Source organism: Cebidichthys violaceus, unplaced genomic scaffold (genome assembly GCF_023349555.1).
Source record: "Cebidichthys violaceus isolate CVI_PGR_0920_01 unplaced genomic scaffold, fCebVio1.0.p SCAF_33, whole genome shotgun sequence".
Classification (NCBI taxonomy): Eukaryota; Metazoa; Chordata; class Actinopteri; order Perciformes; family Stichaeidae; genus Cebidichthys; species Cebidichthys violaceus.
In genome coordinates this window covers 1,276,859-1,303,998 of record NW_027176517.1, presented here as the reverse complement: position 1 = coordinate 1,303,998, position 27,140 = coordinate 1,276,859, and the positions used below count along the sequence as shown (strand labels likewise).

Here is a 27,140-nt window from a genome sequence, read left to right as displayed (position 1 = left end):
CTTTCTGTTTCTTCTCGTCATGGCGATTCAAAGTGTGTTCCTCAAACACTGCGGTCTGTCCTCTATAAACCAAGCACACGGCTGTACCTTTGACGTCACTAAATAACTACGTAGAAGTCCATGTTGTCCATGACCCTCTGTGTCAGTCTTCTGTTTATTAACAACTGTAAGTAACTTGGTGATCACGTCGTGTTAACAGCTTGTTTGTGCTTTCAAGTGGCCAATGAATTTGCTCCTTCGTCATTTCAGCCCGCTGTGCTTCCCTTCCTCTCCTCTTATTATCCCTACTCTTGTAGAGACACATGCCACTCATTCCATTATAACAAGCCACATTCCCTGGAACACTTCTTCAACTCTGTCCCTGCTTGTGGTCCCTGCGTCCCAGAGCGGACCCCCCCCCTCTCCCTCCCTCCTCCTCCCATACACCCTCTCGTTCCCTCACCCGCCCCCTCTGGCGCTTATCCCCGGGCGTCTGTGGCTCCCACTGCAGAGAGCCACGAGCAGCCGGAGATTCCCAATGAGCCGTCTCTCCTGATCCGTCTGCCTGTCACACTGGATCAGTTTGCCCCCCCGGCCGGCTGGTGAGCGTAGGAAGAGAGCATCCGGCGCCAGGATCTAAAAAACACCAACCGGTGGAGGAAGAGAGGGAACCTGGAGCGTCTGACTCCATCACACCCATGAGAGACATGGGCGGAAAGGAGAAGAAGATTTTGGTGATTGCCAATGTGCCCAACTACCGAGGGTGAGTCTCCTGCTGCAACTATGCGATCGATATTTTCTCCGTCGCTAATTGATTGAAATAGATATTTGTGACCTGCCTACACTGACTATCCTCAGAAATGTAAAGCAGTCTTAAACTTTCATAATGACCATGTTTTGAATTCTAACACCCTCTCCTCCTGTGGTATCAGTTACGCACAGAGCAGGCCGCCGTTACCGGGCTTACTGATTTACTCAGCGCACATTTACCCTGAGCTTGGCTTGAAATAAAACTACTACTGAGATCATATTTTAAATATGTTGAATTTAAAGACAAAATCAAAAGTACCTGAAATCTGAACGTTGTTTTTTTTTTGGGGGGGGGGGGGTGTTGGTGGAGGAGTAAAAGGCCCAAAAAGGCCAGAAAACAAACTCTGTACGTTGCAGTTATGCAGCGTACGCTGTAACCACTCAGCTACCGAGGCGCTCTTTGGCATTATCATTTTCAAAGTCATCAAACAAGACCTCCCATATCACGCCTTCAGGGTTGTGTTATTACATTCATGTGCAACAGCTCAACAAGCTGGACAAGAACAAGAATCAAGAACAAGAATAAAAAAATGACAAAAAAAACAGTTTATTTTAGCTCATCGCCGGTTCTGACATGATTTTGGAGCAAAGCAGAAAGCAACTCTATCTGCTGTGGACTAAAATAAGGACTCTGCTTTGTTCTTGGCGAAACGGGAAAGTACATAGAGTAACTCTACAGTTACACTCTTCTGCAGAGGCTGCCGAGCTGTTGTCAGAGTGACGGATTGGAAGGGCTGCTGGCACCAAATATATGCCCGTTAGGACACGAATGAGCGAGTGTGTGTGTGTGTGTGTGTGTGTGTGTGTAAACTGTACACACAGCTTGTGTCCGTGTGTTTGCGTGCAGAAGATCCAGCGCGATGACCTTCCAGAGTCGTTTTTCTGAGAAGCCCGTAGGGAGTCACTGTACTCATCTCGTGTTGATTTTGCGTAGGGTGTTTACAGCAGCAGAGTTTCAGGGTCGCCCCGGGTTCCTTAGCAATTTGGTCGCGTCCTGAGAGAACATCCTCAAGTCCAGCTATTTGCATCGGACACTCCGGGGAGCGACGGCAGCGATACTTTGATCAGGACTTGGCTCCGGCCGCGGTGAAAGCCGCAGCGAGCTGGCAGGCTGTGAAGGAGGGAATGCGAAGTTTAGTCGGGGAAAATAAACCTGTTGATCACTTGATATTATCGTGACGGTGTCAACTCGTTTAATTTGATGCCTATTCATTTAAGAAGTGCCTGCGGTCACTTGAGTATCCCCACTAATGGAGGAGTGCAGACTGGGAAATATGTTAAGTAATGTCCTTTTATTCTGGCGAGGTTGCAGTTGAGCAGCGTTTCCTTCAGCAGAGGGACTTTGGAGATCTCCACTCCAGGCCTCTTTACAAGTCCTTTGACCTCACACACGCGTTTACTGTGTTTTACTGACTTCTGGTTCCTATATTTAAGAGCTTCGCTTACTTTGACTGAGTCGAGGTTTGTCTTCGCTTGGATGATATTGTCCTGTTGGTCTATTCTCTTCTCCATACACGCACTCAGAGACACCTCCCCCACATTCCTGTGGTTTATAGGCTCTGATGGCTGTTTCCATGCGACTACTAAACCAGGACAACAGAGGCCCCTGAGAGAGAGATAGCACCCCGGGCTGAAGACCGTCCACTCAGGCCGTCTGAGACTAAGGCTCTCGGTCCTGGCCTGATCCCTAAAAAAGACCCCTAATCTGCCCTGCTGATTCTCCACCATGCTCGCATTCAACAACCAATCCCTAGCAGACGTAGGCCATATTTTAAGTATATATATATACGGACGCATGTACACATGAACGCAACACAAGCGATGTCTCCCCTCGCCACTTACTGTTCTCTAAGCTGAGAGCGACCGCAACAACTGTCTACCCAGCGGCGGATAAAAAGCAGGAGCAGAGGCGATCCATATAGATTTTCATTTTCGGGAATATGCTACATGAAATGTTGACTAGGCGGAACTAGCTCACCCCCCCCCCCCCCCCCCCCAAGTCATTGTGCAATATTCAAGTCTGGCTTGTTATTCCACACCGGGTCAGATCAGGGCTGGCAGGGCCCCCGGCTGTGCCAGATCCAAATAAATACTAAGTAAAAATAAATAAAGTATGATTCGCATTTCGCTACCGCAGACAGGAAGTAAGACAGTTGCCTCAGTTCTAATGGGAGCAGGCGTTGTTCTTGCGGGGCCTGATAACCGGTCTATTGTCCTTCACACGGCGTACAGAGTGACACGCTGTACTGTCACCTGTTGCTACCGTCTCCTACGGTGAGCGCCTCTCTCTCTCTCTTTTCAACGCTCTCCTTTGTGCCCAGCTCGTACAATTAGCCTTTTACACTAAGCTCTGTACAGACTTTGACGCAGCATTTGGCCACAGAACCTGAAACACGGAGAAATAATTCAGCCGTGCCAAACACATCGTGACGCTGTCCCCCTCCCATTAGCGTGGCCGTCCTAATCAGCGCTTGCTGTGCATATGGTTTCAATCCCCCCATTGACAACCAGTATAAATAGATCTTGGAATATGTACATGCTTCCTCTCATCATTTTGCATATAAGGGGCTTTTGATTGATTGATTGAACCCCCCCCCCGTTCTTTTTACTCATCTAAACATACACTCGAGGACTTACCCAGTCTTCTTGGGCCTCCGTGATTCATTGCTACTTTAAGAGTTATGAGACGCATGCGGGGCTTCCTATCAGTTACATGGAGGGATTATGATGGAGAAGACAGATAGGAACCCCCACCCCCCCCCCACCCCCCCTGCCGTTTTTATAGAGGGGGATTACCAAGGGCCGCCAAGCAAAGTAAACATACACAAAACTACAGCATCGCTCGGACTACTGGCACGCATGAACAAATAAAACACAGTCGCATACTGGAGACAATACCCTTATGTAAGGCGGGGGGGGGGGGGGGGGGGGGGGGGGGGGGGGGGTTAAAGCAACAACTGCAATGAGTCAACGTGACCACAATGGAAAGCAATCTGTTCAGCTTTAATTCCCGTCCGACAACAAGCGTCGTGACAGCTCCGGCCTCCTAACGGTTTTCCAACGGTCCATTTCTGGTGATAGCGCCCCCCCCCCCCCCCCGACCCTCGCCCCCCCATTGCAGCGGAGCACCCAAAATAAAGCCCTTTAAAGTCACACAGCCTCTCAGGAGTATCAGGCCTCCAGGGCCGTGGGTCATCTCAGCTCCAGCTGACACCGTCACAACAGGCATGAGGTGTTGAGACCTTTCCTCAAAATGCTGGATTTAAAAGAAGGAGCTGGGCGGTGGTCAGGTTGAACACCTGTCGTGTCCCACAGTGAGTGGTGGAGGAAGTACTCAGCTCTTTTACTACGTAAAAGCAGTAATATATATATATATATATATATATAAATACTACAAAACACCTGCATTCAAATGTACTCCTAGAGAACTAAAGATCACTGTATGTATTACCAGATAGATGTACTTCAATATATATCAAAGTTATTATAAACATGTTCCTGGAACATGTATCGGAGTGAAAGATTTGGGAAAAAACTGAGACTGTTACAGCTTAACAAGTTGAAAATATTGATTTCACTGTAGTAGTAATATTCAATATGACACTTTATTCTGCAAAATGAGTCTGCTTCATTTGCATGTAGTGAAGTTAATAGTAGCGTAACTTTGTAATGTAGTGAAGTCTGAACAATCAACTCCTCTGTAAATCTGTTCAACATCTGGAAGTTGCAGAATGTAATTAATGAGAGCTTTGTAAAGAAGTGTAACGTGGTCTGATGGGTGATCAGGCCTCTCGCGAGTCTGCACAAATATTCATGTTAGAAACTTGCCTTGTGTAGTAAAAACGCTTTGATCTTTTCCACACAACTTTGTACAACATTTGCATTGTTTTTACTTTATTCTTGTATCTCGATGCGCCTTTTAATCGACAATGTGGATCTGCACAGTTGGTGCGTCTCCATTCCCTCCATGGGAAAGTAAATGAATAAAAGCGATAAAAACATAAACTATAGACTGTGTAAATGTAAAAAGTCCAACATAAATAACAGCGACAGGTGTTCTGGTTTTAGCGCTGCAGTTGAAATCCTACCCTGAGATGCTGAAGAACAGCCCTGGCTGCAGCACACAGTCGGATTCATGCGCCGTGCTGAAACGACAGACGCCCTGACCTCCCTGTAATTGTCAAGCAAAAGGCAGGAAGGTTTCCACTCTGGAGGTATAAATATCCCCAGTGATCTTCCATGACTCCCCCCAGAGGCTCACCAGGTAGAGAGAAGCAGAAAGCCAGCTGTCGGCAGCGGGCGTCAGGGTGGATTTCTTCGCCCCGTCATCAGTCATCCCACTTGGATCAGAGCTCCCGCTGCCCACTGGAGGGCCGGGTCCGAGCCTTGGGTGTGCGCTGCAAATTCAACAGTGCAGCTTAGAGTTGGCCAATTAGATTAGGCGAGAGATCTTGCTGTATGGTTTATAACTGGGCAGCAATCTCTTTAATTGCAATGGTTGCATTAGGCAAGTGAACGCAATGTTGCAACAGGACTGCTTTACGGCAATCCTGTCGGATTTACAGGAGCTGTACACATAACATCAACGCAAAGCAGCACATTGATTTTTCAGGTAATTCACTGTCAAAATCATCCCTATCTGGTTAGTTTATTGTTTCTTAATTGTCTCTATTAAATATGGCTCTAATAAAATATTACTTTCATTCTTTTTTTTCTGTTATTTAATCATCAATTATTCAGCAAACTAGTTTCTCTGTCAATAATTAGGTTAAATGCCCATCAGTTTACTCGTCAAGCAGGAACAGCAGAAGAGGCTGGATGTAAGTGATGTTTAGACCTTCTGCTTGTTGTAATTTCAGGTCAGACAAGACTCTGTGCAATGACTCGGTTTCTGGGAAGAAGAACGTCAGACTCCATTCTTCTGCCGTACCGCCGCCGATACCCATGTCCCCCATCGTTGAGAAGATGGAGGGGCTGAAGGCCATCCGCAACCGCAGCAACAGCCTCCGTCTGGGCCGACTGGCCTTCTACCGACACCTGGAGAAGGTGGAGACCATGCGCTGCTTCTGGGAGCTCAAGCACGAGGAGATGGAGGTAGGAAACCAGCAGGTAACATGCGCTGCCTTCAAGTGGCGTCGAGCGTCTGTGATTCCTAGAAACACGGAGAGCTTTCCTTTTACTCCCCCGAGTACTTCCTGTTAACCTTCCTCCTTCTAACCTCCTCCTCCAGAGACACGAGGTAGAACACATCCTTACAAACTGATACACCTGACCTGAACATTAACTCTGCTGCCATATCTACTTCAAAATCCAGTATGATTCTCTAAATCCGGTGTTTGAAAACTACATAACAATTAATGAGTTATTGAATTAGGTGGGCTTTTTCAGGTCCGTCATACAGCCGGTATTTATGAGAGCGAGATTACATGACTCTGTAACACTATTGTGCCCCCTGATGGCAAAGCTGCCATGTGTTCAAGCTGAGCCACAATCAGCAGTCTGTGCAGAGGGGAGGAAGAAGGGACCTGAAATAAACCACCACGGACTATTCTGGTCCTCTCTGCACCTGTCTGCAGACACAACATGCCCCGACAGGTGGGACACGACGAGCTCACTAGAGGGAGCTGCAGGTCTGTTAATGTCTCTTAGTCTGTTTGGACCTGTCTCAACTCACAGACACACACACAGACGCACGGTGAAACCCACAGACCGACGTGAATGTTTTGGCGCTTGGTCAACGCACACGGATCCAGTTGCCACAAGATGGCGACCCTGGGCCAGTTTGCTTTGCACATTCTGGAGAATGAACGCGGAGGCCTTACACTCTGGTATGATTTACAGTTAAAGTCAGGCAGCGTCCAGAGAAGAGGTAATCTTAAACTGTATTTAATGGTAATATATATATATATATATATATATATATATACACATATACTAGTTGCCGGGTGGTATATTTTGTTTTACTCGTTGTTGGATCGCTCCCTTTTTAAATAAAATTACATTTGTACAAGTCATTATCATAAGTTCCACAGTTCAGAAGTTTATCAAAAGTAACCTGAAGTAGCATGAGAGCCTGTGAGGTTCTGTTTGATCCGACAGCAGCTACTGTAAGAGTGGAGAACAGACCAGAGCTTTTATATTATGTTGAGCATTTGGTTCATCTATCGTCTGTCGTGTCCGACTACTCGTCAGTGGTGCTTTCAGGGAACGCCGAGGGAAACGTCCCAGTTACACGAGAGGCACCGTGTGTAATTTAAGATCCTCGGCCCATCACAGCGCCCAGCGAATAGCTCTCTGTGTCTGAACTCTGACCTCAGCTGCACCTTTGCTCCACCACTTTACTTACGCTTTTCAGCTTTTCTGTCCTCCGTCCCTCCCTCCTAGTTTGACTGCTAGACGCCGGTCCACACGTCACCGACATGCGGGTCAGCCACCAGATCCACCGGCTTCATTAACAAACGCTGTCACAGGAGTTCTCCTCAGATTCCCTCTTGGGAATATTTGGGCCTCCCGGGAGTCCTGCTCTGTAACCACTTTGACTGTAACCCCCCCCCCACACACACACACACACACACACACACACACCTGTTGCTGCTTGTTAAATCAAGCTTGTTTTTGGCATGCTGCAGAATTTTTTGGAGCTATAATTTTTCTGACAATCTGCTAAAAATGGGAAGCCGAAAAAATCTTTTTTTATTTGAAGTATGAAACGTGTTCTCTGTAGAATTACTCAGCCACTACCTCTCTACAGTAACATGGTGACAGAATCACATTTTGACTTCCTGAGGTTGAGCACATGTGTCTTCTCTTGAAGGGAGGTGTAAAGGCACCAGCGTCACACATCTGGCATCTGATCCGACTACAGTGGTTTCATTCCACCATGCAGGATAAATCCTCTGGTGCCATCCAGACGGATAGCTGCCGCTCACACACTTAAAGTCCAAAAAGGAAACTGTGCTGCTGACAGCACGACTGGAGAGGATCTGTACTGGGTACCGGTGGCGTGTACTGAACAGAAATAAGAGCAGCAACAGTTGTTTTTCATATTTAATATCAGAACTTAGCTATTCATTTGTATCTCCCTCTCTGTAATTCTTTACTTTACACCCCCAACATTTCACAGAGAGGACCAACCAGACGCCTCACAGACGCAGGCGTCTGCAAGGACGCGTGCGCACGACGCGCTCGCGTCCGTTTAGTGAGGTGTGGAGGAACAGAAGGGACTGCCTGACAGTTATACTTAGGAGCACGCATGCGCGCGTCAAGTGCTGCGTCCGAAGTTAAAGGATACCGCCGGGGTCTCACTAACATGCCAGCGTGTGATTCTGCGTACGGCAACGACAACCCGAACCCAACACCACCTGTCCCGTTCTCGTCTCGGAGACGGCATGTTCTCTCCTTTTAGGTCCCGGGGTGGGAGGCATGGGAGGAAGCCGGGTGGCGGGTGAATGGTTGGCTCGGTGGGCAGGTGGCTCACACGGCAACGACTCCCTGTTCTCGTCCGAGTCTGCAGCGAGCGAGAGGCTGAGTATCCAATGCACAGCCGCAGGAGCCTGACTATCTGTTAATCGACGGCCGCCGAGGCGCCCCATGTCGACAACTCGTTGCCTCTGCACCTGAGACCTGATTCGCCCACAAGGGTGAGAGAGGAAACGCAGGCAGGGACAAGCAGGGGCGGGAAGAGGGAAGGCTTCCATCATGGAGAGCGTCCTGAGGGATAAAGATATTTGGATATTAGGGAGTGTGTGTCTGGTGGCCACTTTCCTGTGGGGACGGCTGTGGAAATTATTCTCCGCCAAGAGGAGGGGAAGGACCAGACCTTCTGCAGACGTACAGGTAAACACGGCGGGAGGAGGTGTCGGCGTGCGCCTGCGCTACATGTGAGCAGGAGAATGTGTTTATTGTACCCTGCTGTCATGTCGAGGATTAAGGCTGAGCCCGACAAGGCCCCGCGTGAACCGGAAATGAAGTAATGGATGTCCTCACATTATCATCACATGCTGCCTTAATGCCCAAGGAATTCAAACTGTAGTTTCTCTTTTCTGTCACTTTCACAGCTGGTGCTTTTTTGCCTTCATGCAGGTTGTGTGTTCGTGTTTGTTAACAGATTCAAATGAAATTTAGCAGAAAGTCATGCAGAGGAACGACGGACTAGGACTAATCTTACGATCACCCAAAGCGCTGTACACTACATGTCCACATCCACACACACACACACACACACACACACACACACACACACACACACACACACACACATTCACACACTGATGGCGAACAGAAATCAAACTGCCGGTCTTCTGCTTAAAGGACGACCCGCTCTACCCCTGAGCCTCAGAGGATGTTGATCCAGATTACAGCTACAGGCACTTCCGTCAGCTCAGGCCTCGTCCTATTTTTATTTTTTATTAAGTTTAAGTACGTGAAAAACGTTTCCATTGATAGTCAGTTAACAGATTTAGAGGACTGGAAGCATTGGAAGACATGACTACTTTCTAAATCACTACCTTGCTGCAGCTAGGCCTCCGTACTCTGGCTGCTGCAGCAGAGCGGTAGCTGGACACACTGCATGCAGGATGGCTCGATCATCACATCTTTGACTTTGGAAAGAAGACCCTGGACAAGTCTGAGCTCAGCAATGCTGGTTTTATCTGCGGGCGGTCTGGTTTCTGCTTTCACTCCGAGAAGAGGATTTGTGTTTCTGGTAATGTAAACAGGCTATCGCCCCTCAGAACTGGTCTTCACCCCGGGATAATGTAGAGCATTGCTGACTCGGTGTGCATGCGGACTACAGCTGTTTTCCAGGAATTTACTGTATACTGGCAGTGGAACTCTTCAGCTCAGGTATCCCTGTCATCTGGATCAGCTCTGCTGTTTGGCTTGAGCTGCTGAAGTTGAGCTGAACATTGTCGCTTTGACAAAGCAATGCAACAACAGTTGGCAAGTTTTTTTGGCAAGTGAAGCATCCATCCGTAGCCAGCGCGGGAGAGCCAGTGGAAAACATAACGTCACCTCTCATGCGTCACACTCGTCACCGGCGGTGACATCCGAGTTCTGTTCACTAGCGCTCCGTTCACTCGAAACCCTGGCCTCCAGGCTCGGCGCACCGCATTCATTATGTTAACATAATTCAGAGCGAGGCAAATGTAACCGAGTCCTCGTAAAGCGTGAGAGCTGCGGTGCTTCGAGCAGTTAAAGCCCGTCAGCTCAATAACCTTTTATTGGACTCTTGTCTCCGCTGACAGCGGCCTATTTATCATTTCTGCAACGCTGGACAGTTCAGTCCAAACGTGTCAACATGCTGCGATGTCATGTTGGTTGTAAGGTGAATCCGTGGTGATCCTATCGTAGATCAGACTGATCTGAGGTCAAGTTGAAACCTGGCTGCGGAACAGGTTAAACCTGGTTAGGTGAGCTCTGTCCAAGGTGCTGAAACGACCCCGTTTTCCTCAGCCGACTTTCAGTTAACTTCCTTTAAACTCGATTTCTGTCGCCATGTTTCATTCATGCCAAAGCTCCACTAACCTGAATTCATCTCTGGGAGGGATTTTCTGCTTCAACTGCGGGTTTAGACACAAAACGCCGGCCTGCGGAAGAAACAGAGCGACAGCGTCAGTAAAACGTCGACCAGGAAGTAAAGCCCACGCTTCTGTGAATCTCTGTGGGTTCAGAGAACGACATCTGTTTAAGCTCTTCTGTTTGAGCTCTTCTGTTTAAACTCTTCTGTTTAAACTCTTCTGTTTGAGCTCTTCTGTTTGAGCTCTTCTGTTTAAACTCTTCTGTTTGAGCTCTTCTGTTTAAACTCTTCTGTTTAAACTCTTCTGTTTGAGCTCTTCTGTTTAAACTCTTCTGTTTAAACTCTTCTGTTTAAACTCTTCTGTTTGAGCTCTTCTGTTTAAACTCTTCTGTTTAAACTCTTCTGTTTGAGCTCTTCTGTTTAAACTCTTCTGTTTAAACTCTTCTGTTTGAGCTCTTCTGTTTAAACTCTTCTGTTTAAACTCTTCTGTTTGAGCTCTTCTGTTTAAACTCTTCTGTTTAAACTCTTCTGTTTAAACTCTTCTGTTTGAGCTCTTCTGTTTAAACTCTTCTGTTTAAACTCTTCTGTTTGAGCTCTTCTGTTTGAGCTCTTCTGTTGAAACTCTTCTGTTGAAACTCTTCTGTTGAAACTCTTCTGTTTGAGCTCTTCTGTTTGAGCTCTTCTGTTTGTTTTCATGCAACACAGACGTTCATGATTCAACTGAACTGAACTACTTGATTCTGAAACAACACTTTTAAAGTAACAGCTTCTTTAATCAAATAAAGGGTTTGCATATCAAACAGCTACTAGTGTAGCATTACCAGTCATCCTCCTCATCCAGATTACAGTAAATATTATATTTAAGTTTTATGTTTTATGTTTGCACTGTATTTGTAGTTTTGTGTCATTTATGGATTGGTGACGTGAACAAGCGTTTGGTCTTAAAACTGAAACAATAATTAACATTAAAGAAGAGCGGTTCACCGTTGTCTGATCGGAGCCACATATACAGAACACAAACAAACGGTTCTGTGCGAGGCTCAGGACCGTTTAGAGTGTGGCTCGTGTTAACGTGACTAACGTGACAAGGGCTTCTCCTGCCCCGGACTCTCACACCGACTCACATGACTTGGACGGAATTAGCACACAAACAAAGGAGGGACGGGGGATCAGAGCCAGCGCTAGCTTCATGTGCTGGATTAAAGAATTCAAAAAGATGAAGACGGCCACATATTAGTGTGATCTTTATTATCACAACATTTCAAAAATACACTATCTCAAGTCTTTCATTTGAAGTGCTTTCTGCTGAAAGGAGGAGTATTGATAAGACTGGAATTTATGTGCAGAAAAAGCATAAAAATCTGTCCAATGATTCCTATGAGCAAACTCATTTGTATTCATTTATACTGTACTCAGGACAGTTTTCCCACAGTTACAGCATTTCTGCTTGACATACATGACGCCTGCTGTATTTGTGTGGCTGGCCCTGGCTGTAGATCTGTACGGTGCTACAGTGGTTCAAGGTCCACGTTTCATTCAGACCTTCAGTCCTCCGCTCTGCTGGCTCCGTGGTTCTCCCTGTGTGTCTCTCTGGTATGAGGACTCCGGGGGAATGTGCTGTTTTCGCCTCTCCGGCCTCTCGGGCGGTGTCCGCTTTCAACTCGTTACCAGCCCAGTGCTGATGCATCATGGCGGGACCTAACACACACACACACACACACACACACACAGCACACAAGTGCTTGCTGGCCATTTAATTATTAGGTTAGATTAATATTAAATATATGAAATGAAAGCCAAATATTTCTGGGTTAAGAGCATTTTCTTAATGTTGAAAAGGTCACTGTGTGTCCCACGTGTGCCGAGAGCCAAGCTTCTCCCTCATGCTGGTGTTACAGACATTCAGAGCACGGACGACAGTCTTCCATCTGACATCAGGCATAATGATACACTGAGCCGATAAAACATCTCCAAAAAAAAGAAAGCAACACAAGACTCATGGCTGGTGGTCCAAAGTTCTGGGATTTACTGAGCGTGTAAAAGGCTCAAAGGCTTGAGGAAACATGAGGCGGACAAGGGTAACATCTAGAGTCCAACAAGATCATGCGAGGTTCAGATCCCAGGCTTCAGATACTAGAATACAGCCGCTACGTCAGGGAAGTAATGGAAATGGGCCGACGAGGAAACTGGGAACAGGAAGTGTCTGGATGTGGGTGTGAGGCGACTATGGGTGCATCCCAAGTCTCTTAATTGTGTCCACGTTTCCCTCACAATGAGACGCCCTTTCCTCAGAACCACGTCTGTTTGTGATGTCGGCTTTAACAGCTGTTTGTGTCTGCACACATCACTGTATTTATACTGTGTTCTGTTGCGTATAAGCGTAGGACCGATTTCTACAGCAATGATAAATGATAATCAGACAAGTTGATTTTCCTAAATGAATCGTTCCTTGGAGAGTGCAGATGTAGCGACCGAGAGCAGGAGGACGCGAAGCTGAATAGCCTTTGAGGACAGACATAAAGACACACCGTTGGGTGTTTATGATCTGTCATCATACATTGCAAACACTGAGTATTTGTGAGATCACATGTTGTGCGTTGGGGGTTAGTGGGTCAGAGTTCAAGGTAACCAGAGAACAGCTGGGCGTGACGCTCCAACGCAATCCTATTGCTGCTTCCCGATCCACACAGGAAGTCATCAGCACGTTAGAAGAGGACCCGCGGGTCGGTGGCTCTCTTCTGCCACCCTGTGGCAGCGAGACAGAAATGCACCTTCCTTATAATTACAGCACCAAAAAGCCTGCTGATGATTTAGCATGTTTTAGTTCATTTACTCTTCAATCTTCCATAAACGTATACACTTTACGTGGCTGCAGACAGTTTTGTGAATCCTACCAGATGTTTAGATGTTTTGCATCTTTCCTTAGGTGGACCATTATTCAAGGAACATCATGTTGGACCTTTTACAGTCAAAGTTAAGCTAGTGTGCACTACAAACAAGTGCAATACATGTATGCAACTTAAATATCATGCAGCAGATTCCCACGCAATTTATTTCTAGATAAACAAACGCAGTCAATTATGAACAGAGTAAGCAATAATTACAGATTAATACATTAATGGATAATTCCGGTAATATATTTATGTATTTGTTTAATTTATCTGATTGTCATTGATTTTCACTCTCTTACTTGCACTTGAAGTTATAAACTCCGTAAAACACAGGACTTGAGTTCCTGGACTCTGACCTCCACATTATTATTGAAGGCCCGTTAATAGCTTTCGTATCAATAATTTACCTTGTTGAAGTAAATGTTTAGATATAATTTTAATCATGTTGCAGCTTCACACCACCAGTTTGTGTTGACACCGTGACACTGAGAGACAGCGGGAGACACAAGATCCTCCGCCTAAATTCTCCACTAAGCCCTGCTGATTTCTTGAAAGTATGTGTTTGCGTGTGTGTTTGGGGGAGGGGGGGGGGGGTCACCAGTCATGACAGTCATTCCACGAGGTCAGGGGTCACCATTTATCTTGAATCCCCTTTCAAACACCGGACCCCGCCCAGTTGCCTTCACGTTATATAACAGCTCAGGTTAACCGAGGGAAGTGGTTGCTGCGCATGCATTTAGAGTCTGTGCACATACTTGTGGTGCTCATGTAACATATTTACAGGCCCGATCGCCCTCCCCAGCACACACACACACACACACACACACACACACACACACACACACACACAGCCTATAGACACACGCGTTGCTGACGTCACGCAGCACCTCTTTTCCATGAAAGGAATCTCTTCGCGTCCGTCCAAGGCCTCAAGAGAGGGAGCCGGACCAACGTTATCGCCGCAGCGGAACTGTGAAAGAACAGACTGTCATCGGCCGGTGGCGACACAAGCGCATTCGTCAGATAGAAAAGCAGCAGCTGGAGCTACGGAGATAATGCGCGGCCTTCTTTCCGTTGTCATGTACGCAGCAGACGTTCGTCGTCAAGCACAAAGGAATTATACGGCGTGAAAAGAGACATTTTAAATAAGCTCCTCAGCCTTGCAAAAACCATTAAGAACACTGCATACTGCATCGTCAAGCACTGTTAAAAAGCATACAGCTTTAATTTGAGTTCTAGTCGTGACCTGACCTCGACATGACATGTTGAATATTTTCACTTCATGTCATAGTGCAGCTATAGAAACATGGCGTTTGAATATTTGGACAGACGTCACAAGTAGCCCAGATACCGTACATCGCATGATAGACCTGTTTTCACAGCAGACATTCCGGCTCGTCACTGCGTGCAGGTTTGGTGACATTACAAACGGCCGCATTCCATTCAGTGGAGCTCATTCCGAGGGCGCCAGCTCAGAGACGCTTAGTGACGCACTGTTGGAATTAGTTTCACCTGTGTCTTTCCTATTGTGACGAGTCAAAATGTACAGACTTATGGAAAAAGATACTAAAAAAGGGTAAAAAAAAAATCAAATTTGTGCACGAAAAGGATATTGTTTCTGCTTAGCAGCCTGTTGCTAATAACTATAATACAGCTGCTTCTAACAACAAGACATAAAACAAAGAATATACAGAAGACAATCACCACTCACACCTTTACCAACGAGTATTTGGCACTTTGTTGGGCGCTCGAGGGGACCCGCTGGTGGTGAACCTGCAGAATGACAGACAGGCTCTACAAGTTGTCAAGAGCTCTTTGAATGCAGTCATTTGAATGCAATGGTGTCAGTAAGGCTGCGAGGGTGAGTCACGACGATGGTACGGTGGATCCTTTGTGGACAGGGATGCCATTTTGGGGGGGGTGTGAGGGGGACCAGGATGATTCAGGGACCCCAGTGCTGGACCAGGGCCCTGGAGCATGCCAGGAATCAGAGAGCTGTCTCTGAGCTGCTGTCAGGTTGCCCAAAATGTCTAGTCTGTTACTAAGCATGCCCTGCGAATGCAGTGCTCCTCTGTGAGTGAACGCTCATAAGTAAAGATTTGAATCCACTGCGCGACAGCGTCATTGGTTTTGTTTTGTGTACTTTACCAGGTGTTGATATTTCTCTCTGTCTCTGGACAGATGCTGTCAGTGGGTTAGCGTCACAAAAAACCTGTTAGATGCAGAAACTGTACAGGAACTGCACGGGTGTGTGTCGGAAGTAGAGGGGTAGGAAGTGAGGAAGGAGCTATTGAGCCCGCCTACTTTACAACCCTGGGCCCAATTTGGCGTCACAAAAATGAAGCCAACACACTTCATGCTTTCATAATTTCTATGAAAGACATGATGGAAGTTTTTTTCTGCAAAGCTTGTGCCGTAAAAGGTGCAAACTGCAGAGGAGTCATGAGGTATGGAAGTATGCAAGTACGTGAAAGTGTGCACCAAACTCGAGTACATTTAATTACCTTCCACTTACTGCCTTCACCTCAGCGTTTGCTTGCCAAACTACAGCATTGATTTGAATGTGGACTTCGGTGTGAGTCTATTATCGTGGCTCTGAGCTAAAGCTTGCTGCATTCATGTCGTCCGGTCCATCGCGCTGCAACGACGCGGGATTACCGGACGGTCTGCGGCACTAGAACAAGCGTTATGTATCGTCTGCGTCTTTCTGCTGAGTAACTCTATATGTGCGGGGAGAGAGCGGCGAGGCGGCGTCACTCTCATTCCTGAACAGTGCTCCTATACCACGCCGGCTCTCGTCTTACCGTGTGACCTTTTCTGACGGGGGATTTCAGAGATTGTCCACCGGGGTACAGTTAAACCTCCCCGCGGCCCTCGGCACCAGACCCAGACCCATCTGCCTGCTCTTCTTACCCAGCGCTCGCTTCGTAGCCCCTGTTTTGCTGGATCATGCAAAAATCTCTCTTTAATTGTATCAGCCACCTGTCACGTTTTTCACACGTGTTGTGGGTGTGGCGAGACCGATATATACGAAAATAACAGATGAGGTTAAAGCGAATATAGCAATATCCATATGGGGCTCATCAGGTTTTAAAGCTGCTTGTAGTCAATATTTAATGTTAACAACGGATCCAACGATGTGATCGTTTGAAGACTTGCGCAGAACAAACCACACACCGAGTTTAGCAGCTTCAGAGTAAGATACAAAGGCAGAGCTTAGAGGACTTACATGACTACTAATGAATGCTAATGCTGCAATGCTAATTTTACAAGGTGATAATATGTTGTGTTTATAGCTAGTTCAACAAAAAGGCAAATAATGCCTCTTCAAGTGTTAATGGGTTTGGTTTGCATGGATCAGCACAACTGTTGCTATGGTTAATTCTATCTTGCGTTTGAAGAGTCCTGACAGCTACTTATAAATTCATATTTTTTAAGTCCACGTCTCTTATTTTATGGACCAGTTTGCAGAGCGATAGAAGGGACAGTTCACTCACAACACAACAGAAAGCTTACATCGTGCTACTTACTCATCCAGGTAGCTCTTAAATACAGCGGAGGGGTGTGGCCTTTAGTTTCTCTTGCGCAAAAGTGCAAAAAGCTGAACGGCAACATATCTTCCAAATAGAATATGTTGTACTTCTCACACATACCTCACCTCCTTTGTCCGAAAGAGAGACTCAGTTGGCTGGCAATTGTGAGATAAAAGTAGTTTTTAGTCAAATCTGTCCACAATGGCATCCTGTGTATAATGGCTAGAAACTGATATGTGTATTTGGAAAGACGTGTGTCCGTCCCGTGGCAGACTTTGAGGCTAATTTTGGGTGAAGTGGCCCTTTAAATCCCTGGATAGCTGCAGTACACAGGAACCGCACTGATGTCAAGACATTGCATTCGTGTTTTCTAACCAGGTCAGCGTGAAAGCTCTTCCTGATCGGCGATCTCCTTTGTCCGCTCAGTGCATTTCCGCGCTGTGCACTGTATTAGTAGTGTCCTCTTTCATTCTCACCTCAGCTGGTAAACAGGCACCGGGGGATACGAGTGTTAAACCCGACAGCTGACGAGCCGTGTGCACTGGGAACAGTAGGTCAGCTTTTTCCTGACGGATGCGTGTCGGTATATATGAGCGCTGGCGCTTTGTCGCCCCTGCCCACTCCAGATATCGCTGCACCGAGACGTGGAGAGGCTTGAGGCCGACGCACACAGTCAGACAGGTCTCAACAAGCGCCGATGGCCTGCGTCTGTTCGTGTCTACGGACCTCAGCGTCCACGTGTCTTTGTGTCTGTTTGTCCCTGTTAACTCTCAGCAACAACACATGTGCAAGTCAGTTTCCTCTCCCACTAGCCTCTCTGTATCAACAGCTCTCAGGTGTCAGGGGCATCACCTGCTTCCTGTCTTCTTCCGTTGTCTTGTCCCTCACGTTGCACGGACTATATTGGGAACGTTTGCGGGCTTCTTCAAATTAACCTGAAATCAACTTTTACCTGTTTTTCTTTCCACAAAAAAGGCTATTTGTATTTTAAATACAACATTTGGCGCCTTGATAGGCCGAGCGGTCACAGCGAGCGCCGCACTGCAAGGTCCCAGGTTCGATTCCAGCCTCGGGGTGTTCGCTACATGCCGTACATCTCTGGTTCTACACCGTTCTTTATCAAACAAAGGGGAAAAACTAACGTTCAAGTGAAAGTCTCGACCTTGGGAATTTGTGTCAAGTATGCAATGTTCTGCTGACACCCCAACGAATCAGTTGTGAGGGCTGTGTGGCATTTGAGGAGGTTAAGAAATACCCACAATGCATTCATCTTTTAACAGAGGTTCAAGTGGTTAATAGCGTTTTTTTGGGCCTCGCACCTGTCACCCCCACTTCCTGTTATGTAACGATGTGAAAACCATAAACTCCCGTACGGAATCTGAAAATAAGATCCATGTTTTTGCACAATATACTGTGTACACCGGTCCTCATTTTGAGATCCGGGGCTCTTCTGTTCTGTTCTTTTTTATTTTTTTATTGGCTGTACATGTTATTTGTTTGTTTTTTTACGGCGTCATATTTCAGTCCCAGATTCTTGGGATTCTGACACCTGACTGAAGAGCTTTTGAAGTGTCTCAAATGTCACATAGCGATCTCTCCAGCATCTCCCCCTAACCCACATCAATCCCCAACTGCACACCAGAGCCCTCAGCTCTTATCACTGGCCACTTACAGTCCCTGACGTCCTCGGGGGGGGGGGGGGGGTGCTTTAATTTGGAGTGCAGCCATTTGCTATTCTTAAAACTCAACTCAGTGCTCAGCGTTGAGGGAGAGATCTCTGTTCTCCCTCCACTTCTCTTCCTTCTGCCTGTAGCTTTGTCCGGTATTATGGTTTTTGTCGCCGCTTCCATCGAGCCCGCGTGAAAAGTGAACGCACTTGATTAGTGAGTGAAACGGTTTTTCTTTTGGGGGGGAGGAGGCCTGCTTTGAATCAGTCATGAGCTCCAGCCTTGTCAACTCTTTAGCCAAAGTCTATGATCCAAATCCCCTTCATGGCCAGAAGACTGGTGGAAGGAAGCTCTCCCTTAATGGATCAGACAAGTACCAAGCCTCCTCGCCATCGCCGTGCTCCCCTCACGATGCCGCCCTGCGCTGCGTGGAGAGCCGAATGGACTCACTGAGCTCTCAGATGGAGCGCTTGCTCAGCATGCAGCAGACCGTCCTGGTCCGGCTGGACGGCCTGTCCCTGGACGTCAGGGGCATAGGTCGGGATCTGGCATCGATGCGTGAAGAGGGCCACGGGGGGCGGCGCGGGTCCGGGGTTCAGGCGGCGTGCAGGGAGCTGCATGGGACCGTTGAGAGGGCCAGCGAGCAGATGGAGAGTCAGGGGCGCAGGCTGGACGGGGTGGAGAGGCTTGTGGAGGGCACCCAGCAGGTGATCTGCTTCATTGGGGAGGTAGTGAAGAGCTCCAGGCTGGTGGAGCTGCTGTTCAAACAGCCCGGGAAGAAGGCCAACCAGAAGGTGAGAGATTTAACAACAAGCAAGGTTTTCCTGCAAGAAAGTTGCCTCAAAATCCTTTTTTTTTACTTTGTGGAAGGTGCAGCGCGATGTTTTCGCAGTGGTTCTGTTACTGTGTGCTGCGTCGCCAATGTCGACATAGTGAGAGGTCTAATTACATGGTGATCATAGCGACAGATGCATTAAGTGCTGTTCCAAAGGTTGCAAATCCACTTGATGGAATGTGTGACAATGTTTGCAGCGACATAATAAATAGCTGGCTCTAAAAGCTGAAGATTTAGCCAGTAAAATACATGAAGTACATCTGTAAACAAGGCTTTTAGATTCCTTCTTTGAGTATCAAACTGCCAGTCATTCCTCATTGTTCTGATATGACGATACACACATCTTATTATTAGCTCTGCTGTACTTCAACGTGTCATCCTCTGTAATGTTAAGTGATTTTCCCTTTGTGCAGTGATTGTCATTTGCCACTGAGGTGTAAATGGTTAGGGTTCAGACCGGTTATCTTATCCAAACGGTGTCTTTATCAGCGCAGCAGCGGATTGGACTGCAGCTGCACAGGCTCAGTCTAGTCGGGCCGGTTCCGAAGCCACACCTAGTCTGCATCACATCGTGCATGTTTGTTCTCCTCAATCTCTTGGAGCAATATTGAGAATGTGCCGAGCGCCGAGCTTTTTCCTGCCTTGTCTTTGTAGGACATCCCCGTGTGTCTGCGTGTCAGTTGGAGTATCTCGGAACTTGAATTCGGCTGATTCAGAAGCAGTGTTTGCCCATCAGACATATTGAATAACAGAGAACCCGCAGCAGGGATCACCTGAACCTCTTTTCTGCCATCCTGTAAAGTGTCATGCATGGATACTGCACTTATTTCAGGTCCTTTAATCACTGTGGATGTGGGAAAGAGGGGGTGTACCGGTTTCCTGTGTTGTGCGGCATGTCGTCTGCTACAGATGACGTGGAGGAGGCATCCATCACGCCCGACACTGTGCTGGAGTTACGGGGTCAACCGTAGCAGAGCTAACACACACGTTGGCCTGATGTGCAAATGAAAACACACACACACACACACACACACACACACACACATATGTATGACTACGCTGTCTCAAGTTTTACGCTCTGTCACTTTGTACATCTGTTGTCTAACGCTTGATCTTCGGTTCTTCTTTCTGCAACCAGGCAAAGGATGACAAGGATAAAGCCAAACTGAGCCTGAAGGGCTCGAAGGCCCAGAAGAAGAGGAGACCTGCGGACGCGTCAGGTAGGCTCAAACAGGAAATGACACTCAACCCCCAAGACGTACACAGCGTCTCCATCCTTTGAGATATGGACTACAGCCCGACCAACACGGGATTATTTGAGCCAATTTAGATTCGAAATCTAGTAACATATCAGCAGATATTTTTGTAAACATTAACACATGACTTATAGTGAGAGTGTCAGTGCTCTCTAGTGGACAAAGTATGCAATGGTGACACTGTTTATAAATTAAATTTGGCATTTTCAACCTCTTGAGCCCCTGGTGAGCATAACATATACACTAGTATATATATCATGAGTAAATCGTATCCATGCCATCCATTTTTATGGTTGTTTTTTGATGGTATGCTTGTGGTTATTTGCTTTGTTCAGACACTTGTGTGCAGAATGAGCCTGTGCTGCAGGAGCAGGTGGAAAAGCTCAACAGGCAGAACACTGAGCATTCCCACGGACGGGCCGAGGCTGACGGTCAGAAGGAGGAGGACAGGGGAAGTGGGGGAAGAAGACAGGAGTCGGCGGAGCTGATCCTGGACGGACCACACACCTCTGCCGCCCAGTCAGAGGACGGGAAGAAGGCAACCGAGGAGACGGAGGAGGAGGCGGAGGAGGGTGTCTTCGATGACTCCGAGGAAGAGGAAGAGGAGGAAAAGGCGGAAGAAGGGGCTGGAAAAGTGGAGGATGACGGGGAGAGAAAGCATAAAGGGGAGGAAGAAGAGTCGTCAAAATCGGAAAAGGCCCCAAGCATCATCGCAGATCTCTGCAAGACCGCTGTCCCACCGCAGGAGAGGTAGTCCTCTCACAATCTCATGCTCTCGTTCCTGTCTTAGAATAGAACTCTGGACACCATAACTGTGTCTATATTGTGTTATATATCTTTATTTCTTTATCTTTTAGCTCTGAGGAGGTCGGCGATGTGGCCACTTGCAGCAAACGTCGCGTCACAGAAGAGGACCTGGTGAAGGACGACCTCAAAAAAAGCAGAGTGGAAGACAGTGAAGTGGAGAGCGCTGACGGGCAGCCGGAGGACGGGGACGAGCCTCGGGCTTCCAAATCTGACGACGCAAAGACAGAGGTGGACGAGGAGGTGGAGGAGGTGGAGGAGGTGGAGGAGGGAGAGTCGGCACCGAAGGAATTCATCATTGGTAAGACATTATGTTTTTTACAAGATGTGTAACTTTCAATTTAGTTGGGAGTCAGGTGTGTAACTATTTTTGCCAAAATAAGGATTAGTTGATTAGTGAGCAACTTTTATTTTGAAGTTTAGACCTTGGCTTAACTTGGTCGTATCCTGTCATGTATATGGTTTTATGTAACCATATGAACAGGTTTTTGTTGTTGATAGAAGATAGACACCGATGTCTTACTGGCTTGATAAATTAATTCAATTCAATTCAACATGAACTTTGTTTAAAGGGTCTGCTTTCTGTGTTTCTATGCACACGTTCATTCTTACCACTTCCATTCAAATACAAGATAAATAGTCACAAATGATCTTAAAGTGATGAAATGTCCAACCACATGCCTTTGGTTCAGACACAGACTCAGACTGTATCCATTAATGATGCATGTAGGACTCCTGGCCTCAGTATTTTTCCAACATCCTGGCTCTGGACCCGTTTGGAAGGAATCCTCTTTGTGACGTGTTCATGCGCTGCGATCTCTCCACACAGGCCCGACTCGGTTGTTAGCCGGTGACATTTAACTTTTCGTTCCCCAGACTTTGAAACAGCTCCGGTGTCACAACACCGCGGCCGCTCCAGCGTCAGAGCGGCTAATGAGACATCGGCACGCTGCTATTTTGATCCGCTTTGTTTCATGTTGCCTCTTTCTCCGGCTCTGTTTCGTACTCTTCTTCCTTTCACTCTGTCTTCCTCTGCGGTGTCTTCAGAGTCCAGCCCTCCACCGTTGGCACCTTTCGACCACCGCATCGTGACTCCCAAACCCCATCAGATAGCCACCTACTACACCATCAACAGAGACGAGGTCCTGGGAGGGTGAGTACCTCCGAGATGTTTGTCTTCACTTTGCTCGGTTACAGCCGGAGACACTTCAACGCATCGGCCCTCTCTGATGAAATAACAGAGGGTCTCCCAGCCTGTAAGGGGACGCCTAATCGTTTTTTTCAAAGACCTTTTTATTGCCCCTCTAAAGGGCATTTGATTTTGAGCCTCAGAGGGGCTCTTGTGAAATAGCGGGCCTCTCTGATGTAATAGACCAGTTCTAAATCCTGCCTCTCGAGCTGGAGATTACCCCTCTGCACGCAAGCGCGTTGTTGAAATTACTGACATAATGGCACAGCATATAGCCTTAATTACTGTACGACTGAGGGAGCCATTATGATGATTCATAATTATTTTCAGAATCCATTTTTTAACGAATCAATCATTGTTCCCAGACAATTACAAGTTGCTGGAGAGAGTCTTCAAATTGGGTGTTTTGTCCAACTAACAATCCAAAATCCAATTTACCGTGATACAAAACACAGAATGTTATCTATTTGAGATGCTGGAACCAGCAAATATTTTATATTTGACCATATTTGACAATAAAAAAATCCAATTTGTAGGATGGTTCTTCTTCTACTGTGCCGCTAGTGTCTATGTGCTTGACTCACCTATGTGCTTTGCTGTCCTTACATCAGGGGACGTTTTGGACAAGTCCACAAGTGCATAGAGAACTCGTCTGGTTTGATGTTGGCTGCCAAGATCATCAAAGCCAGGAGCCAGAAAGAGAAGGTGCAGTAATGATCGGTGGATGAATGCTGAATATGTGGCAGAATGTTTAACAATGGCATCGGGATGCATTTGTACTGCAAGAGTCAAGAAGCTGACATTACTTTACTTTATAAGTAAATCAAAATAAGTGCATTCATCCATGTGGGTACAACCCCGACATTCATCAGATATGCTGAACTGTTCCAAGCGCTACATTTAGAAACAATGCGCTGCTACATTTCTGCTTAAAAATCTGAAATCGAGTGTAATTTAGCTGCACTAAATTAATACCAGCAGCTTTTCTGTGGAGAGCATTTACTTTGAAGCAGCTGCAAGAAATCAGTTGATATTAACAGTCGCTCACACAATAACGGACTTCATTACAAGTCTCAAGAGAGAGGAGAGTCGATGAGAAAGCAGCGAGAGGTCCATCTGTCTTTGTAAAAGCGACAACAGGGAAGTAAGATAAAACGGCAAAACAACCGCGTCTCCTATTTTACACTGAAGGTGACATCTGCCAGTCTCAGGTCTCCGAAAATCCCTCCACACGTACTATCTTCTTCTATGGTTTTCCAGCACATGATGTGCGTGTCCCATACCACACTGCAGGTTCTTCATTGACCCGTATTTGTCTGCTCGTCCCTCAGGACGTGGTGAGGAATGAGGTCCAGGTGATGAACCAGCTGAGCCACGCCAACCTCATCCAGCTGTACGCCGCCTTTGAGTCGCGCCATGACATCATCCTGGTCATGGAATAGTAAGTCAGGGTGGGGGGGGTGGGGGGGGCACGTGCGTTCGTCTGGCTGCACGGTATTTGTTCTCATTCGTCAAAACTTACAAGCTCTGGCTTCTGTAGTGTGGAGGGAGGGGAGCTGTTCGACCGCATCATTGATGAGAACTACAACCTGACGGAGCTGGACACGGTGCTGTTTATACGCCAGATCTGTGAAGGGCTGCAGTACATGCATAAGATGTACATCCTACACCTGGACCTCAAGGTAAACCCACCTCAACTTTGAATCTCGTCTTCTCACAATCAGCAGTATCCCTCTGATTTAGTTCTCCAATAGCAGCTTTCTCGTTGCCATGTTCCCAATTATCAAGGACATTCTGCAACTACTTGAATGTTCATTTATTGATCCATTGTTTGATTCTGAAGAGTAGCATGCACTGGTGTGATGTTTTAATGGTCTTACATACAAGAAGAAGAGAAATCCACTCTTTGTATTACTGCCCTTGGACGCATCGTTGTTCTTTCCTCATAATCCTCCTCTTGTGTTCCTTTTCAGCCTGAGAACATTCTCTGTGTCAGCAGAGCTACGAACAAGATTAAAATCATTGACTTTGGCCTGGCCAGAAGGTACAATATGACATCTATTTTACATTGTAAATCGTTGTTAACTCTCATCTTTCATAACAGGACCTTCTGAGCCCCACATATAGCTCTTATGTTTCTGCTTGTCCTCTGACAGGTACAAACCCAGGGAGAAGCTCAGGGTCAACTTTGGAACACCTGAATTTTTAGCCCCTGAAGTCATCAACTATGAGTTTGTTTCATTCCCCACTGACATGTGGAGCCTTGGCGTCATCACTTACATGCTGTGAGTTGTGGATGCTCATTCACACATACATATACACACATATATATACATAGACTCACAGTAACTCTGTGTCTTCTTGGTCCAGGCTCAGTGGCTTGTCTCCGTTTCTGGGGGACGATGACAACGAGACATTGAACAACATCCTGGCCTGTCAGTGGAACTTTGAGGAGGAGGAGTTTACGGACATCTCCGATGAGGCCAAAGAGTTCATCACCCTTCTGCTGGTGAAGAGCAAGAGCTGGAGGATGAGCGCCGCAGAGTCCCTCAGGCACCCCTGGCTGTCAGACCGGAGTCTGCACTATCGCTTGAATCAGAAGGTAGCGTAAAGACGGAGCTCTCGTGATTACTGCTGTCTTTCCCTGTCCGCAGCAAAAGGCACCAATAGACAAACAAACGAACCAGTGTTCATACAGTTCATTGCTCCAATGCACTAATTCAGTGGCTCCTCTCTCATTTTAGAAGAACAAGTGCCACTCCACGCATGCTCCTTCTCCAGAGAGCCAGACAGGTGAGACTGATATGTTAGTTAGTGATTCATGTCTGAATCTAAAGCATTGTTTCTTCCTCATCCGGCTACTTACGAACCTAAAACCTGAAATCTTCCTTTTCTTCTTTCCCTTTGTAGAAACACTGTGAGGCCCTCAGCATGCCTTTTGACAATGTAGGGCCCATGGAGCTCAACACTGGACCAATGCTGCTGTACCTGTATGGCTACAGGATAACTACTCTCGCATCCTCGTGTTAGCTTAGCTTCGCAGCTTGTAGATCTGACCTGAATAGTGTGAGGCCCGCGGGAGGAAAACAGACTTTTTGAACGCTGCTGTCGAGTCACGAATCATCTGCTAGCGTGCTTTCTAGCGTGCTGACTAGCGTGCTTTCTAGTGCGCTGGCTAGCCTGCTTTCTAGCCTGCTGGCTAGCATGCTGACTAGCCTGCTTTCTAGCGTGCTGGCTAGCGTGCTCGCTGCAGAGGACAAACCTTCCTACTGACCCAGCATGGACTCGCTCGCTCTACGGCGGTGTTTAGAACGACCTGTATCGCAGCGGTGAATCCAAAATATTAGAGACTGAAGACCTGATTTATTTGCCACTTCCACAACTTCCACATGTAGTGAAAAGGCAAAACTGAAAATCATCAGTTTAGCGCCAAACGGACACCGTTATTCTCCCTCTGATAGTGAGCAGTTTGTCATGTTGTCCTGGTTTGTTGCATGCTTTGCACTTTTTGTCCTATTTCTACAAGATTTAGCAAACATTAAGCAAAATATAGACCGAAAGCTATTATTCAATTAATATATTTTTGTGAATACAAGTTGTTTCTTTCTTTCTTTTTAATTTACAAGTCTTATAAAATGTAATTCTTTCTTGAGCATAGAGTTTTAAAAAAACAAAAAAACATGTAGAACTTGGTTGCAGTTGAAGTCACAGCACATTAATTTATTTTGTACAGTGTGTAACACAACACCTCATACTCTCATTCCCCTGAAAAGTGAGGATATCTCAATGACTGAATACTTCCTGTTTCGAGCCATATTCATCCCACGTTTCTGGTACATTGTCACTGTAGACCGGACTGCCTTCCGTACGCGTCGGTGCCACGAGCTCGCCTTCGCTTCGGCGGTTTGCAGTAGCCCTCTCACCTTCCATGAAGGCATAACGAACAACAGAACACTACCTATGAACGACTCCCGATAACGACTGAAGTGGAATCTGATCTTCATTTATTCGCTGGTTCAACACCAGACTGTACTTGAAGCGCAAAGCTTTTCTTCAAGATGGGATTTCTTTCAGGGGAGACAAACAGGATTTGCAGCATACTGCGACGACATCAGTTACTCTCCCGTTCTTTCTAAGCGGCGGGACGTCGGATGAACGTTTATCTCTCAGTTGTCGGCTGCTCCAATTAAGAAATGGAACAGCTTTGTGATCTTGAATACTTGTTTATTTGAATTTATGATACCTTTTTTCCAAGTTTTCTTGTGTAATGACGACATAAGTACATGTAGAATATGAACAAGCAAATAAATAGAGCACACTAGAAAACATATGCAGTGTTTCTTACAGTGTATTTCTTTGGAACTAGAACTTGAAGTTGTGTGACCATTTGCATGAAAGTTGTACTCAGTTTTGTAAACTGTACATGCACACAGAGACTGCCTATCCACGCGTTGAAGTGGATCGATCTCTTCTTTTTAATATGCATGGCCACGCTCTCAAATCAGCAGAAGAAAACAAGAACATTTAAAATATGCACACATTAATAACTAGTTCAATAGGTAATAAACACCACTTCCTGAATGAGTACGTTGCTTCCACAATAAAAACTGAAAATGAAAACATTGGCATTAAATAAAAGCGTAATGTGAAAATACTGAA

General features: G+C 46.6%; 1 protein-coding gene across 2 annotated transcripts; it reads left to right on the top strand.

Moving 5' to 3' along the window:
- Positions 1 to 501: 501 nt before the first annotated feature.
- mylk4b (myosin light chain kinase family, member 4b) lies at positions 502 to 27,140 on the top strand. 2 transcript variants are annotated; one of them, XM_068725103.1, is made up of 14 exons: positions 502 to 742; positions 5,649 to 5,883; positions 20,371 to 20,452; positions 20,824 to 21,238; positions 21,346 to 21,593; positions 22,340 to 22,445; positions 23,093 to 23,186; positions 23,813 to 23,922; positions 24,022 to 24,163; positions 24,455 to 24,525; positions 24,638 to 24,766; positions 24,852 to 25,083; positions 25,226 to 25,274; positions 25,392 to 27,140. In XM_068725103.1, exons 1-14 carry the CDS (start codon positions 678 to 680, stop codon positions 25,400 to 25,402), a joined length of 1,989 nt encoding a protein of 662 aa, XP_068581204.1. In that variant the 5' UTR covers positions 502 to 677; the 3' UTR covers positions 25,403 to 27,140. The 2 variants fall into 2 exon arrangements, with proteins under 2 accessions (XP_068581204.1, XP_068581203.1); XM_068725102.1 differs by lacking the exons at positions 502 to 742; positions 5,649 to 5,883 and adding an exon at positions 18,620 to 19,191.

Coding starts and splice junctions, on each gene's coding strand:
- mylk4b (XM_068725102.1), top strand. CDS start 18,667: ATGAGCTCCAGCCTTGTCAACTCTTTAGCCAAAGTCTATGATCCAAAT. Junction 21,239..21,345: donor GCTGTCCCACCGCAGGAGAG/GTAGTCCTCTCA, acceptor TTTATCTTTTAG/CTCTGAGGAGGTCGGCGATG. Junction 23,187..23,812: donor CCAGGAGCCAGAAAGAGAAG/GTGCAGTAATGA, acceptor CTCGTCCCTCAG/GACGTGGTGAGGAATGAGGT.